The following is a 17453-nucleotide window of genomic DNA, read 5'->3' on the forward strand; positions in this document are numbered from 1 at the left end:
GTTTACTGGAAAGCAGAGGGCGGTCATTTCAAATAATGGTTTCTGGCACCCGACTAAGGCGGGGAAGCTGTGTTGTGTCTTAACTCTCCACCTACAAGGCATAGACGGCCCCCATGCAGATTTGAAGGAAATCAGACGCAATCTTGTCTTTCTCCCGTTTGGTAAGTGGCAACGTCACAGCAGAACCACATGGTAATAGTCCAGGGTGGATTTTAAGTGGATGTGTTGTTCCCTCGGTTCATGTTCTTCCCTATTGGCCCATAGCTTCCATACCAGATCTCGTTCGCATTAGCTCTCCCTGTAGCTACACAGATTGTAAAAATTGCTGTTGTGTTTGTGAAAATGGCCAAACGTAAACCACAGTCCCCAGATTAGGATCAGTCTGCTGTATCTAAAAATGTGAATTGAGAAGGGCTGGAAGAACATCTTTCCCTGGGGCGGGGTGGGGGGTTGGGGCTTGCTTCAGAAATACCCCTTTCTCCAATGTTCTGACTTAATCCCAGCCTTGATTTCCTTCAGCTAGGGAGGCAGTGCTTACTTCCCTGGAGTTGTGAGGATTAAACAGGAAGCTGGCCCAGGGCCTGGCACATGGCAAGCCCTTGGTTTATAAGCTAATACTCATTTTTAGTATGCGTTCCTGGTCCTCTGATAAAAGAACAGAGCTTTTGGCCTCGAAGATCAAATTCCCGGAAATGAGAAGCACTGAAAGAGAGAGGAGGAAGGGGAAGGTGCTTGGGAGACTCCTGTTTGGTTTTATTTACAAATCCATACTTAGCCAGCATTGTGGGGTCCAGCTCTCTGCATTCTGGCTTCCCATAAACTCCCTGGGTCTCCACCGGGGAGGCTATCTTCTTGTGCCTCCTCTCCCTTCGCCCCCCTCCCCTCACTGGCTCTCCTTCTCTCCCTTCCCCTATTCAAATGCTAACCAGTGCCCCAGGGTCCAATATCACTTCACGTCTTCCATCCCCAAGCGCTTCCATGCCGAAGTCTGTGTGGACCTGCCTTGCCCTCCCCCTTTCCTGACACCTCCCTCCCCGTTCTCACCTTCTTTTCATTTGCTACCCGCCCCCCACCTCCACACCGCTGCTTAAAAATGAACAAAGGAAAGGCCAGTGAGGAAACCAGGACGTTGTGACATCCCAAAGATATCTTTGTGCCCTCTCCAATTGTTGAAACACGTGATTGGGAAAGAGTGAGCATGTGAGGTGGATTCCAATCCTGAGACCCTAGGGCTTGAACTTGTGGAGGGAGAAGCAACAACCTTCACAAAGAAATCCTCTATTGATTTAAAATATCCCTAGTGGTGGGCGAACTGAAAAGAAATTAGTGTTTGCTGATCAGTGGAGATCGTAATGTGCTATTTTGGTATTTTCAGGTCAAAGTGGCCAACTGGTAATAGAGATATGTGACCAAAAAGTTCCCTGAAACCAGGCGGGCTGTTTTACAGTTATTATTTGATTCTCACTGCAGCCACAACTCAGAAATTCACTCATGGTCTGACTGTGAAGGCCCGTCCCTGGACTCTTTGTATACCTACTCTAATCAATTTGGTGATGCGTTTTGTGACTCGTTACAGAATTAATTAGAGTAGGGATCCAAAAAAGCAAAAAAAACAGAAAAATAAGTTTGGCAAAATGACCAAGCTAAACTTGTATTGTGGAACAAACAGTCAAGGTAGACATTGATCGAGGTGACTAACTATAGCAGCTCTGGAGAATTCCAAATTGAAATTGTTAGAAATTGGGCCTCTAATTCAAAAGCAACGAACAACCACTCATCGATGATACCAGCTACCTGACAAATGAGAATAATAAAAGATGTCATCGAGTGACAGGAGACCGCAAGCCTCTGATTTGTTTTCTAGACCTAGAATTGTTTGTTTTATTGCTGTGTAATCCTAACCCGCGAATATACAAAACAAGTAAATCAAGCCCCCTTATCACCAATTGCAACTATCAAAACATAGTTCTGAGAAACACACAGTTGTAATGAAAATGAAAGACCATAGGGAAGCCGCCTGCATGCCGTGCTTAAAAAACACCAAGTAGAGCATGAGAAAAGTGGAATCCACCACAATTAACCTATACTCTCTAAGGCAAAGATCTCATTATCCAAACATTTATTTATCTTTGTGCCTCAGAAATAAGGAGTTGTGTTTCTACTCCCAAGACTAAATGACAAGAAAATGTATGGTTTCTTAACAGAAGAGTTCCTCCTGAAAGAAATGAAAATGCTGGATGTATTTTTAGAAAAAGAAAACTCATCTAATGGTTATTATTCTATAACAAGCCTATCTCTCATGTTCAGGGGCAGGGACGCTCCTCTCATCAGTGAAAAGAATAAAATGCCTTCTGTATTAGTCTCAGGCTTGGAATTCAGGTGGGATAATTAGGACATTCTTGCAGAGTCCTACCAGTCTCTCACACAAACTCTAGAATTGTTCTAGGGGCTTTGATTGTTTGTTTTCTTTTTCCTCACTGGCAAATATGACCCAGCATAATCTCATTCCACCCGCACATTGCAAGAGATTGTGCCCTCTTGCAAATCAGCAGGGACCAAATATCCATAAAGCATAATAATGCTAACAAGAATTATGAGCACTTAACACTTATTCATCCCTTTGAAGGTAATCAGGATCCTAAGACATAATATAAAAGCCAAGTTGGTTGAACCTTTCCTTGTGGATTACTTTCTTTGAGCAGATTTTTCATGCATGGATCTATGGCTTGTGTGTGTGTGTGTGTGTGTGTGTGTGTGTGTGTGTGTGTGTGTGTCCTTTCTCATTGAGAGACGAGGAACAGCACAATTCATTGTTGCCTGGCACTCTGCAGGGCGTTAGAGTTTCTGCCTCTGCTCACTAAATGCCACTGGCGCCCCTAATTACTGTCATAACTCAGGCCACCCTCACACATTTCCAAATGCTTCCTAAGGGGTGGCACTTTCCCTGGTTGAGAACCTTTGCCAGCGAGACTTGGAGAATAGATTGAATCCCATTCGGAATTTCCAGAGGGTAGACTGTTGGAATTTTGAAAAGAGATCTTGGCTGTGGAATTCTGAAAGAATTAATCTGCAGTATTAGTGTTCTCTGATTCAAATTCAGAGATGTGTAACCACCCATATTTTAGGCCATAACTTGGTTGCCAGATGATGCAGCACTTTACAGGTGCTACCAATTGCTGGGCTGAAGACAGCTGGCTGGACCAAAGAGTGTCACTCCAGCACTACCCAACCTTGGATCATCACCCCAGCTGATTCCCAGAGATCTTTTGAGATTCCAGAAGTGACCCCAAGAATCCAGAGTTTCCCCCTGAGAACCAGACTCTGGCTCTGTTTCCCTCTGCCTCACTGATTTCTAGAAGAGTTAGAGTCCACAGCTGGTTGCATCGTGGAGGTGGGCTTCTGATGGTTCCAGGGACAGGCTGGGCCCCTGCAAGGGTAAACTATGGTACATCACAAGGCAGCCCAAAGACTGAGCTGATGGGGTGAGGGAGGAGCAGTGTATAGAAGTTAATCACCCTCTCTTTTTAACTAACAGTTTTTTGTTTGTTTTTAAGAGGTGTGTGTCTTAAAGCTTTGTCTACATGATCTTTTCAGCAGAATTTTACTTTTCCTTTTGGCTATTTTAGTGGTTGGTATAGTCAAACCATTTCCTTCCCTCTTAAAATAATTTCTGCCCAATTTCAGTAAGATGTAAAATGAAACAGGAACATTGGCAAAGGATATCTGATATGCATCTATGCTTCTGCCTAAGCACTTTGTCAACACTTTTCTTGGCCCGATATGCTCACAATGTGCAACACCTTTTTCTCAACAACACTTCTCATGGCGTGCAGCCCCTGTCAGCTCAGGTAGAGATGAAAGACAAAAGCTTTTGTCTTCCCCATTAGGAATCTGTGGTGTAACGTTTACATACACTAACAATGAATAGTCTTAAAAGGATATTAAGTAAAAAACTCCATTTGACAAGAATGTCAAAACTACTAAAATATTGGAACACCTGGGTGGCCCAGTCAGCTAAGCTACTGACTTTGGCTCAGGCTCGAGCCCCACATTGGGCTCTATGCTGACAGCTTGCAGCCTGGAGCCTGCTTTGGATTCTGTGTCTCCCTCTCTCTCTCTGCCCCTCCCCCACTCACACTCTGTCTCTCTTTCTCTCAAAAATAAATAAACATTAAAAAATAGTAAAATATTGGGGTGCCTGGGTGGCTCAGTCGGTTGAGGGTCCGACTTCGGCTCAGGTCATGATCTCACAGTTCGTGAGTTCAAGCCCCGCGTCAGGCTCTGTGCTGACAGCTTGGAGCCTGGAGCCTGCTTTGGATTCTGTGTCTCCCTCTCTCTCTCTGCCCCTCCCCCACTCATGCTCTGTCTCTCTCAAAAATAAATAAACATTCCAAAAAATTTTTAAAAAATAATAAAATATTTAGGGACTAACTTAGAATTGAATTAACTTAGGAATAGAGAGCCCAGAAATAAACCCTCACATATATGGTTAAATGATTTTCAACAAGGGTGCAAGACCGTTCAACTTGAAAAAGACAATCTTTTCAGCAAATGGTGCTGAGAAAACTGGCTATCCACGTGCAAAAGAATGAAGTTGGACCCTTACCCAACACCCCATACAAAAATTAACTCAAAATGCGTCAAAGACATAAACGTAAGAGCTAAAACTATAAAGTTCTCAAAAGAAAACATAGGGCAGAAACTTAACAACATTGAATTTGATAACTTCTTGAATATGATGCCAGAGAGACAGGCAACAAAAGAAAATTGGACTTTATGAAAATTAAAAACTCTTGTGCATCAAAGCACACTATTAACAGAGTAAAAGACAATCTGTGAAATGAGAGAAAATGTTTACAAACCCCGTATTATCTGGTACAAGATTAATATCCAAAATATATATAGAACTCCTAAAACTCAACAGCAAAAAACCTGATTCAAAAATGGGCAGGAGCATCTAGTTGGCAGTTGGTTAAGCATCTGACTCCTGATTTCAGCTTGGGTCGTGATCTCACAGTTTGTTGGACTGAGCCCTGCATCAGGCTCTGCGCTGACAGAGTGGAACCTGCTTGGGATTCTCTCTCCCTCTCTCTGCCCCTCCCCCACTCTCTCTTTTTTTCTCTCTCTCAAAATAAATAAACTTGAAAAAAGATGTGCAAAGAGGGGCACCAGGCTGGCACAGTCAGTGGAGCATGTGACTCTTGAACTCAGGTTTGTGGGTTTGAGGCCCATGCTGGGTGTGGAGATTACCTAAAAATAATAAAACATTAAAAACAAAAACAAAAAGAGGCACAGGACTTGAATAAGACATTTCTCCACAGGAGTTCTACAGATGGTCAATAAGTACATGAAAAGATGCTCACCATCACTAATCATTAGGGAAGGCCAATCAAAAACACACTGAAATACCACCTCACACCCATTAAGATAACTACTGCCAAAAACAAAAACAATGGAAAATGAGTATTGGAAAAGTTGACAATTTGGATCCCTTGTGCACTTTTGGTGAGAATGTAAAATGGTATAGCTGCTATGAGAAATAATATGGCTGTTCCTCACAAAGCTAAAAATAGATTGGCCATATGATCCAGCAACTCTACTTTGAGGTGTATACTCGAAAGAATTGAGATAGTTGTACACCCATGTTTATAGCAGCATTATTCATGGTAGCTAAAACATGGAAGCAATGGACATGTCCATCAATAGATGAATGGGAAAACAAAATGTGGTACGTACATGTAGTGGAATATTATTCAGCCTCAAAAAGGAAGGTGATTCTGATTCATGCTACAATGTAGATGAAACTTGAGGACATTATGCTAAGTGATATAAGCCAGTCATAAAAAGATACTGTATGATCCCACTTCTACGAGGCACCTAGAGTAGCCAAAATCATCGAAACAGAAGGTAGAATAGTGGTTTCTAGGGCTAAGGGGAGGAAATAATGGGAGTTACTGTTTACTGGGTACAGAGTTTCAGTTTTATAAGAAGAGAAGGGTTCTGAGTGTGTGTGTGCACGTGCACCTACGCACACGTGATGCATTGTCCAAATACATCAAGCTTAGAAGACAGGCTAACTTTTCTTCCCATAGCCACTTTTTAGGAAAACATCCTCCTTTGGAACACTGGTCTAGAACTGTGTAGTGCTTTCTATCTCCAGGAGGGGGATGTTATGGGAAAGCAACTGGATACACAAAAGAAGAAAATGCACAAAGCGATTCCAAAAGTGATACTAGACTCTGTTGGGTCATATGGTAAACCAAGAACATTGATGCTGTATCTTCCTCAGACGAAAACGAAAACCTGTGTTTACTTTTACTCTTAAGTCCATTTAGGTTTCAAATGTGTTTTCTTCCCAACATTTTCAGACTTGCATCCTGCCCCATCCCTCTTCTTTTTCCATCTCATTCCTCACCTCCCCACTTCTCTTTTCTGTTTGTACAGGGGTCTTCTTCCATGGTAAGTAGAATGAAGGCCCCCCTCAAAATGCCCATGTCTCCATTCCTGGTATGTGTGAATATGCTACGTTATATGGCAAAGGGGAATTAAAGTTGCAGCTGGAATTAAGGTTGCTAGTCAGCTGACCTGAAGATGGGGAGATTGTCCTGGATTATCTAGGTGGGCCAGGCGTAAATTAGTTCTTGAAGAAGGGAGCAGAGGAGAGTCAGAGGGAGATATGACAACAGAAGAGGTCAGAGTGATATGATATGAGAACAACTCAACTCACCTTTGCTAGCTTTGGAAATGAAGGATAGGGCCAAGGAACACCAGTAGTAGCCCCTAGAAGCTAGGAAGAGGCAAGAAAACAAATTTTCCCCTAGGGCCTCCAGAAGGAATACAGCCCTGCTGACACCTGGATTTTAGTCCAGTGAGACCTGTTTCAGACTTCTGACCTCTAGAGCTGTAAGATAATAAATTCCTATGATTTAAGCTCCTATATTTGTAGTAATATGATACAGGAGCAATAGAAAACTCAGACATTTTCTGTCTCAGTCTCCTTGGGACAGCCATAGCTTTCCCAAGGAACATGAAAAGGCATTAGGACACAGGCTTTCCTAGATAGTCACATGAAAATAATGGGTCATTTACTCAGTGGCAGATCTGTTGTCCAAGAGCTGAAAAACTCTTAATAATGGTGGTGTAAACAAAATAGTACTTATTTCTCTTTACATAACCAGGTCACAACTGGTATTGTGGCTCTACAGTGTCAGTAAGCACCCGGATCTTTCCTTCTCACCCTGGTGTGAAACCTAACAGTTCCAGATGGAGCACTATAGCCAACAAGACTGTCTTCTAGGCCAGTAGCAGGAGGAAAGGGAGGCAAAGAACACACCCCGCTCCCTTCAAGGGCACTTCTGCCTATATCTTATTGGCCAAAACTTGGTCATAGAGCTATAACGGCCTGCAAGGGAGACCGGAGAATATATATTTCAGTAAAATCTGCCCAGCTAAAATTCAGGGTTCTTGTGGTCTCTGTTAAAAAGGAAAAAAAAATTGTCATTACTAATGAAGAAGAGGAGAAGCAGTATTTGACTATTTGGAGGCAAGCCGTGGTCTCTAACACAAGTTGCTACGTAATCTGGTTTAAATTCAAGGGCAGAAGAATAGCTGGCCAGACTCCAAAGCTCCCTCAGGGCCAATGAGTATTTGATAATTCTGTGATAATTTGTATTCTAGTGTGATAAATTCTAATTCAGAAGAAATGTTAACTTCACAGAACAGTGTCCAGGGTCTTGTGGATCATAACTACTTCCGACTTTGAATGAATGAAAGAGTTAGACTACCCTAACTCGGTAATTCAAAATTCCATCTTGGTCTTGTGACATTTTGCAAGGGTGTTAGATTTTTATTCCATTTGGGGATATGTAATTTCCCTGTGGGGGAGATGATTGGGTCCCTAATTATGCTGATGAAATCGTAATTGTCAAAGCCTCTTCTTATTTTTTTTTTTTTGTTTTTACATAAAGATCCCTCCCTTGATCTTCAAGCATATGAAAGTAGTGCTCAGAGATCTTTGTGGCTTCAAAATCCCTTCAGTCTTCCTTCCCACTTTATTGTCTCTGACGCCTTTGAAAATAAGTTGAGAGAACAGTTAATTATCTTCCAGTTTATACTGTAAATGCCGTTGGGGTGGCTGATTTTGCAGTATTCTTTATAAAATAACACTATGAAGGGACCTCTTTGTTTACAGAGAGTTATACATAATTTCTTCTTTTGTCTTGAAGAAGAAGATGCCAAGATATAAGAACCAAAGGAAATAATTTGCATACTTATGCTTTTTTGGTCATTAAAAATTGTTTCTTGATTTTTACTGAATAAGAGACAGTCTTACATTGAACTTACTATGGGTCATCTTCCTTCCCCAGGTTTTCTATGTGTTCTCTTTCCTTTTTGTGATGGTAGCCTGATTATACTTTGTCCCTGAATTAAAATACTGCCCAAAGCTAGCAGAAGTCACAGTTTTTAATATAATGTCTTCAGAGCAAGATTCAACTGTTGACTGAAGCAAGGCTTTAATGCCTCTCATTTCTTGTGTCATGCACTCTAGTTAAATTGCTGCTCTCAGACATTGCTTCACTATTGGGTGTCAGTGACCATGAGGGGCACATCTATACAGACAGTCCTGAAATAGCATATGGCACCTTAACATAGAGCGAGACGTGATCAGAATGTGGGGGAAATGGGTACCAAAAATAAAATAGGGTACTTTCCGAGATGAATGACAAAAATCAAATGAGATGGTGGGTCAAGAAAGAATTAGAAGAGAAAATGAAATTGGGATAGGACCTGAAGGGGATGGGAGCAAAGATGGGGAGGAAATTTGGCAAAGCCAGAGGCAAAGAAACCATCTCACAATTTACATAGGTGCAGAATTCCACTCTCTGAACATTGGTGTTCCATTTCCATATTTAGAAAAGTAATAAGTCCATTATACTTAATAAAGAATTCACCAGAATTCTGTGAACTCATTGATGTAATTAACAATTCAGACATGGCAATCCTTCCCCCTTGTTGTTATAAATGAAAAGTTGTGAATCAAGTGCATGGTTGTGAATCTAGCCATATTTCAAATAGAGTAGAGAGAAATGACTATTTTTTAAAATGCTGGATAAACAACACTGAAAAGCCACACATCCTGTATAGAGTCCTTGCAGTATAATAGGCTGAGGTGATTACAGTTAACTATAAAGCTGGTGTTTGAGCCCATCAGGAGAACATTGCAAACCTGGTGTCTTTAGTCCTAAAGGATTATATAATGTACCATTCCTCTCTCTGCTTGCCTTCCATTGTTTACCCTCTGAGGGCACTTAACAGAGCATCTGACAATAGCACCTGAAAAGTAACAGCAGTAATAATGTATATTGTCGCCCTTACTATTTTGAACTCATTTCATAAGATAACTTTAATGACTTGCTTTCTTGATTCAGCAGTACATCTTATTCTAAGTGATTTCGTAAACATTGTGTTTCATTGTGCTTCATTGTGCTTCTCTGAAGAAGGGGAAGAAGTGCAGATGGATGTGGGGGGGGGGCAGGGGCAGGGCAGTGAGGTGGGGGGGGCAGGTATTTGGAAAAACACACCTCATCTTCTGGTCTGCCTGCAATCAGACTCAGTGCTGGACTGGGGATGTAGAGGGCTGGGAGAGCCAGACCTGACCACAGCCACTCTTTCGACACCCCCGGATATGATGAGCCTGTGCATTTGGCAGCCCATGAATTCCCTGATGCATTCTTCCTTCCTGTTTTCTTTCAGTGTATCTGAAAAGCCTACCCAGCATTCCAATGGCCAGCAACAACACCGCCAGCATAGCACAAGCCAGGAAGCTGGTAGAACAGCTGAAGATGGAGGCCAATATCGATAGGATAAAGGTGAGGACCACGTAACCCACACCACTCCTCCAGCCTCGATTATGAGGAGCGTGGCTTGCAGCCACCTGTCACTTGACTTCCCTTCTATAGAGAGTGATGAAAACAGTGAGGGCAAGAGAGAAACTTAATGATTGGGCAAACGTTCATTTTTCTAATGTGTCTTTGCTTTCTCCAGATTTCTCTCAAATGAAATGACAGCATAGATTAAAACTGGTTCTCCATGTAGACTTAAAAACAACACAATAACAGCAAAACAAACAAATGAAAAACTTTGGTTCATGGCTGAGATCTAGCCAAGGAGATTGGAGAACACACAAAACGTATCAGGTCACCAGTTGACCTCCCTAACTTTGTAGAGACTGTCTTCTTATTTGGGTTTTAACTTTTCTGTCTTGGTTTAGGCTCTAAGTTTAAGTGTCTCTCTTGATTAATCCTGTCATGATTAATCCTTCTATTCACCACTGCAGGTTATAATTCTTCACTCATTTATACCTCATTGGATTTCTTTTCTTCAAAACACTGAAATCACACATGGTCTCCCTAAGGAGAAGTCAAACAGCATAGTGGGTAAATGAAAGTATTTTATCAAGTGAAACTCAGAAATGTATCTCATTTTATTAAAATAACACTAGAACATTCTTCCAAGTGCCAAATTCTTTTTATTTTTTTTTTTAAATTTTTTTTAACGTTTATTTTTGAGACAGAGAGAGACAGAGCATGAACGTGGGAGGGTCAGAGAGAGAGGGAGACACAGAATCGGAAACAGGCTCCAGGCTCTGGGCTGTCAGCACAGAGCCTGACACGGGGCTTGAACTCACGGGCTGCGAGATCATGACCTGAGCCAAAGTTGGACGCTTAACCAACTGAGCCACCCAGGCACCCCCCAAATTCTTTTTAAAACTAGAATATTTTTACTATTTTCTCCATACCTGAGTTAGCAGCCTAAACTATCTACCCAACCTTTGGAGTATGCTTATAGATCAAGGGTCAGTAAATTAAAGCTCATGAGCCAGAACATTTATTTTTATAAATAAGGGTTTATTATAACATAGCCATTAATGTACATATTGTCTGTAGCTACTTTCCCACTACAACAGCAGAGCAGAGTAGTTACAACAGAGACCACGTGGCCCTCAAAACATAAAATGTTTACTCTCTGGCCTTTTACTGAAAACTTGACTGACCCCCTGGTCTAGAACAATAGTTCTCCGCCCACCTGTATACTCAGATTACTCAGGGAACTCTGTGAAAAGATCAATTCCAAGATGACACTCTAGACCAATTAAGTCAGAATCTCTTGAGTTATGATTCAGGCATCAGGTTTGTGTGTGTGTATGTGTGTGTGTGTGTGTGTGTGTGTGTGTTGTTTTTAATTATCACTTAGTTTTGGGGCGCCTGGGTGGCTCAGTCGGTTAAGGGGCCAACTTCGGCTCAGGTCATGATCTCGCGGTCCTTGAGTTCGAGCCCCGCGTCAGGCTCTGTGCTGACAGCTCAGAGCCTGGAACCTGTTTCAGATTCTGTGTCTCCCTCTCTCTGACCCTCCCCCATTCATGCTCTGTCTCTCTCTGTCTCAAAAATAAATAAACGTTAAAAAAAAATTTAATAATTATCACTTAGTTTCAATGTAGAGCCAAGGTTAAGAACCTAGGGGAAGGGATTTGCTCCTTTTTTTTTTTTTTTAATTTAAGTAAAAATTTACACCCACCATGGGGCTTGAACTCATGACCCGAAGATCAAGAGTTGCATGCTCACCCGACTGAGGCAGCCTGGTACCCAGGGTTTGTTCCTTCTAACTCCTATCAGATACATGCTAGAGAGTGAAGGGGGAGATGGTATTCCCTCATAAGTAAGCTAAGCAAATATCCATGGACATCTATCTATTTTAATCTTCTTTTTTGAGTTCTGATGATGGGGCTATAAGACGTAAACAGCTTCTCTTCTTCCAACAGCTTTAACTCTTCTTCTTTATTCATGAATGAGATACATAAAGGGTCCTCACATCTGCCTTGCTCCTTTACCACCTTCTTCATCTCGTCTTTTCCTTCTGCCTCTTCTTTCTTACCCCCTTGCTGAAAAAGTAGCACAGTGACTGCTGAGAGAAGTGAGGTTGCTCAAGGATTGTCACATCAAAATGAGACATTTAGTTCTTCTTTGGGAGAGACGGGGACAGAGGAAGGTTCTGCCCATGGACCTTCTGGAAAATGTCACTTTGCCTTTCAGGGCACCCCCAACTAAGATAAAAGTGTTTGTGAGGCACTGTTGCGGTTGGCATTTTCTGTTACCCTTCAGCATTCTCAGATCTGCTCCCGAAGGAGGATGTGATGGTACTGGAGGTGATGAAAAGCTGGCAGTGGGAGAGAGAAGACAGAAATAGGCCTGTTCAGCCATAAGTCAGATCTCCATCCTCCCTCACCTGAGTGACTGACTACAAGGGGCTCCTAGTTGATCCCTGACATCCCATCTCAACCCTGTCTCCATCCGTGCCATCAACTATCCTCCACATTGCTGCCAGTGAAAATTTTCTATAAGAAAATCTCATTATGTTCCTTTCCTACAGAAAATCTTTTCATGCTTCCCATCACCTATAAAATAAAATCCAAACCGTTAGCAGAGTATGCAAGGTGCTTCTGGCCTCTGCCCCTCTTTTCAGCTTCCTCCCCTTCTTTTTGCCAGCCTGCCATACTGAGCCACTGCTGATGCCCTTGATGGAAATTTCAAATGCCTGGAACATTCACTCACCTTCTTTCTGTCTCTCTGCCTTACTAACTCTGGCGACTGCTTGAAGGCTCAGACCAATCGTTACATCCTTTGAGAAGCTGTCCCAGACCCTCATCATAAGGTTGGATTTTTACTGATTGTCAGTTGTTCATCTATTCTTTTATCTAACAAATATTTTACTGACAGCTTTTTGAATTGCCAGACCTTTGCTAGGTCCTAGAGAGACAGAGACAGATAAAGATGAAAACATGGCTCTTGCCCTCAAGGATCTCCTTGATCCCCCTTCCTAGTCTAGGAAGCGGTTACAGAAAATATGAACACGACCTATCACTGACATAAATAAGATAGCCGAGAAGCATAATCTCCAAATATCATCAGAAAGAAGCCAGCACCACACCCCAGTTCCCTTTGTATACTTCTTCCGAAGACACCAAAGGAATCACCACGGCAAGAGAGACGAAGCATTCATCTAATAAAGCGGGCCCTGGGTGGTGATCTTCCTAGGCAATCTTCATATCCAAGTCTCTGGACCCTCACTATGTCATTAGACCTCACATTGTTGGAAATACAGCAGCAGCTTGTATTTCTGTATTTGTTCTGCACATCAGAGCCAGGCAGGCACGCTGTGGTGAAGTGTCAGATTATTTTTAGTTCAGCTGTTGGCTAAACTGCGACTGTGTTGACAGAGTTGACAGCTAGATGGTTTAGGGCTGGGGTATGTGTCTTCAGGAGTCCCTTCAAAGGCTTCTGAGCACTCAGGCTTCTCCACCTGCTGTGCATGCATGATCCCATCAGCAAGAGAGGGCTTCTCTCTGAAGATCCCATGTTTGTGATTTTGCAGTCAGAGTAGCGACCTCTTTAAGCTATAAAGGGCAGTGGTGGTGGTATGTACATGTGACAGAGCCCACTGTGGCTGAGGCCACAAGAAACAGGGGACAGGGAACACAGTGGCCCTGAAGCTTCCAGAGTCCCATCAGCAGGCACGGCCCTATCCCTCCTGTGGCCTCCAGAATAACTTGGGCTGCAGAGAGAAGCTGTACAGTAGAAGGATCTGAATAGCATATTCATTTTTAAACCTTCTTGTGTCCCATCCCTTTGCATCACAGATCCTGGGAGAATTGGGCTAATGAATCCATTATCTGTTCATAAGCCTCAGGCATATATAAATTATACTCCCAGCCTTTCTGTGTTTCTTTGTTAGCATTTAATTCAAGGACAGAAAGTAAAGACAAAACTTAAGGAAGCTGGGAAGGGATCTGGCGACAGCAACGGAGAGGGGCGTAGAACTGTGACACTCAGATGTATGAAACAGCAATATACTCACACTGATGTTGAGCAGAGACAAATAAAAGGAAGCTTGTCCTTCGAGCACAAGTTGAGAGAGCATGTCCAAAAGTAAAGGACAGCAGGACTTCAGTAAATCTATTTATTCACCACTATATTAGGGCTCCTTGGTTTTCTAATAATAGGAGCCTAACCCAAGCTCACTTAAGCAGGAAGAGGGGATTGATTATAAAAGATACAGTGTGTCTCAGATTCCAAGAGCAGAAATGTAGCTGGGTAAGCAATAGAAATAAGAGCTGGAAGCCCATTGGAAACCGGGAGAGCTCTGTTACATGTCTCTGCCTCCCTTTGTGTGTCTCTTTCTTTTCCCAAGAATAGATTTCTCAGCTGCCTGTTCCGTGTGGCAGATATGATGGCTGCCCACAGCTCCCAGGATCCCATGTCACTTCCACCTCCATGAAGAGGTGATAGATTGATTTAATTCCTTTTCAAGTGCATATTCCTAGAGTGGCATTTCTGTACTAGCAAGAGTGAGCCATCTACAGCTCTAATCAATGGACATTAGAATAGAACCACATTGCACAAACATTGCTCTTAGGAATTAACACACCCACATGAATGGGAAAGGAATGGATACTTAAGGAGGAGTGAGAATCATTGTAGGCTGGAAAGATGCTTTCTGACGGAGGGCATGGTTAGCATAATGAAGAATAATGTAGATGTAAGAAAAAAAGAAAGCCAAGGCCAGGGGCGTGGGTGAAATGAGTGCTTCTTAACTAATTGGATGCTCCATAAATTGACCCCACATAAAAACGTCAAATTTATTTCTCATTTATTCCAAATAGACCTTTCCAACTTGCTCCCCCAAGAATATGCTCTGTAAATTCCCACCTCTCTGGTTATTCTCGGTCCCTCACTGAGAATGCCTTTCTCCTCATTCTTTTCATATCTACTACAGACTCAATGTTTGTATTCCCGACTCCTCAAAAAAAAAGTTCATATGTTGAAATCCTAACCCCCAATATGATGGTATTTGGAGTTGGGCCTTTGGAGGATGATTAGGTCCGGAGGAGTGAGCCTTCATGAATAGGATTAGCGCCCTTTTAAAAAGAGACCCCACGGGGTGCCTGGGTGGCTCAGTTGGTTGAGCGTCCAACTTCAGCTCAGGTCATGATCTTGCGGTCCGTGGGCTCGAGTCCCGCGTCGGGCTGTGCGCTGACAGCTCAGAGCCTGGAGCCTGCTTCAGATTCTGTGTCTCCCTCTCTCTCTGCCCCTCCCCTGCTCGTGCTCTGTCTCTCTCTGTCTCATAAATAAATAAATAAATAAATAAATAAATAAATAAATAAATATTTTAAAAAATTAAAAAAAAAAAAAAAAAGAGACCCCAGGGAGGTCCCTCATCCCTTCCATCGTAGGAGGTAATAGTAAGAAAACATCTTTGAACCAGGAAGTGGACTCCTGCCAGATGCCGAATCTGCCAGCACTCTGTTCTTAGACTTTCCACTCTCCAGAACTGTGAGGAATAAATTTCTGTTGTTTATAATCCATCCATTCTACGATATTTTGTTACAGAACCTGAATTGACTAAGAGCCTGTCCAAATCTTACTCCCCTTTTAAGGGTCAGCTCCAATCCCCATTTGTCCGTGAATCTCTTGCCATTCTGACCATTTTCATCAAACAATTTTTTCCAACCGGACTACAGTCCTCAAAGTCAAAGACCATGTCATTCACCTGTCTGCATCCGTCAGGGCAGTGGAGTACTCAGGCATTCCAGAAACTCTTTTTGAGTGGATAACTTCAAGTTCATGTGCTAAGAATGTCATATAACAGGACATCAGGAGCTATACTCCATGTGACATTTCCAGTGACATTTATGGTTTGGGAAATTGCAAGCCTGAATATAACTGGCTAAATAAAACTGTGATCACAGGAGAAGTTTCACTGAAATGCAGAAATGAAGAGAGGATGGGCGAATAGTTTCATGTCATATGTATGATTATAAGTAGCCAGCGTTTATAGTACACCTTCTTTTTAAAACAGTTCAACATAAAAATAGACCCGATTTTCATAACTGACAAATATGTGTAAATTATTGAATTAAAGACAAAGGTTCCTTTTTCTTAGAGGCTGGGGGAGGGGCAAAGGGAGAGAGAGAGAGAGAGGAAAAAAATCATCTTTCTGATGATTGATTCATAAAAGATTAGAATTGTACCAATCATGAAAAAAAAAAAATGGTACTGAAAAAAGACCAGTTAGACATCACACTTGGTACTAGAGAGGGGACATCCATCCTAAGTTTGGGGTTTTTGAAGCTTTTCTCCAGCATTTAAAATGAAAGTTTTAACATCTCTTCCCCAAAATGCTTGCATTTGATTTATTAGGGAGAATAAGATACTGTCCTCCTCATAGGCCAATTGAGAGAATTTTCGGGGACTATAAAATCAGTACAGTATGTCAAAGGACTTAAAGAGGAAAGGGTTGTGTTCAGCATTGGCCAGTCCTAATTCTTTCAATTTGCGGATAATGAAGCAAAAAATTTTAAATTGAATTCACACATACATTAATAATGGAGCTTGGCACTTCATTTTTGTGACAGTTGATATAACTTTTAAAAATTCAGTAGGTATTTGTTAAGCACCACACACATGCTTAGCCTTACACATTGTACCTAGGGGCTACAGAAGTACTGTTAAACCTTGATGATTTGAAATCCCTAGAAAATGAATTTCTCTGGATAGCCCAGTTTTCAGGCCAGATGAAGTCTCCCTTTTTAAAAATGTAACTATTTTGGGTGACGCTTTTCAGTGTCTTTCTTTTTTATTAAATAAATGTACTTTTTTGGTGACTATTTTGAAGTTATTAATTTCCTTTAAAAAAAAGTTATTTATTTCCTTTAAAAAAAATCCTTTAGGGGCGCCTGGGTGGCACAGTCGGTTAAGCGTCCGACTTCAGCCTGGTCACGATCTCGCGGTCCGGGAGTTCGAGCCCCGCGTCAGGCTCTGGGCTGATGGCTCGGAGCCTGGAGCCTGTTTCCGATTCTGTGTCTCCCTCTCTCTCTGCCCCTCCCCCATTCATGCTCTGTCTCTCTCTGTCCCAAAAATAAATAAACGTTGAAAAAAAAATTAAAAGAAAAATCCTATAGATACAGCATTAGTTTAATACCACCCTTGGAGGAGAGGAGAGGGGAAGAGGACTTGGAATATTCACTCATTATTTTATAAATAAAAAATAGTAGATATTTATCCATACGATTTTACTTTCTGTAGTATTGCAATCAAAGTTTGACCCCGGGTACTCCTCACACCCAGGAAAGATCCTTTCTACTCAATTATGGCCACCCACAGTGATGCAGACACCATGATGTTGAGAAGCATGTCAAAGAATACTGAGGTTTCTTCTACATTCACTGGTGTTAAACTGAACATTTGCATTTTTTCTTACATGAATTACATATTAATGGTTCAAAGAAAAATGAAGGCTTAAAAGTAGCCAGTTGCTTTTGACCTGAGCAAAAGACCTTTCTAGACAAATGTCAGACCAATCTCTCCTACTTTGGAAATTCTGTCTCTTCCAGAGGTTGG

At 42.0% G+C, this 17453-nt stretch overlaps 1 protein-coding gene across 3 annotated transcripts in view; it reads left to right on the forward strand.

Annotated features, from left to right (window-relative positions):
- GNG2 (G protein subunit gamma 2) overlaps nucleotides 1-17453 on the forward strand; it is a 118741-nt gene that overhangs the window by 84816 nt on the left and 16472 nt on the right. For all 3 annotated transcript variants that reach the window (XM_023255687.2, XM_011283234.4, XM_019833015.3), the window contains one exon: nucleotides 9754-9869. In XM_023255687.2, coding sequence (XP_023111455.1) covers nucleotides 9783-9869 — 87 coding nt within the window. In that variant the 5' untranslated portion in view covers nucleotides 9754-9782. The remainder of the gene's footprint in view (nucleotides 1-9753; nucleotides 9870-17453) is intronic.

Source organism: Felis catus, chromosome B3 (assembly GCF_018350175.1).
Source record: "Felis catus isolate Fca126 chromosome B3, F.catus_Fca126_mat1.0, whole genome shotgun sequence".
Lineage (NCBI taxonomy): Eukaryota > Metazoa > Chordata > Mammalia > Carnivora > Felidae > Felis > Felis catus.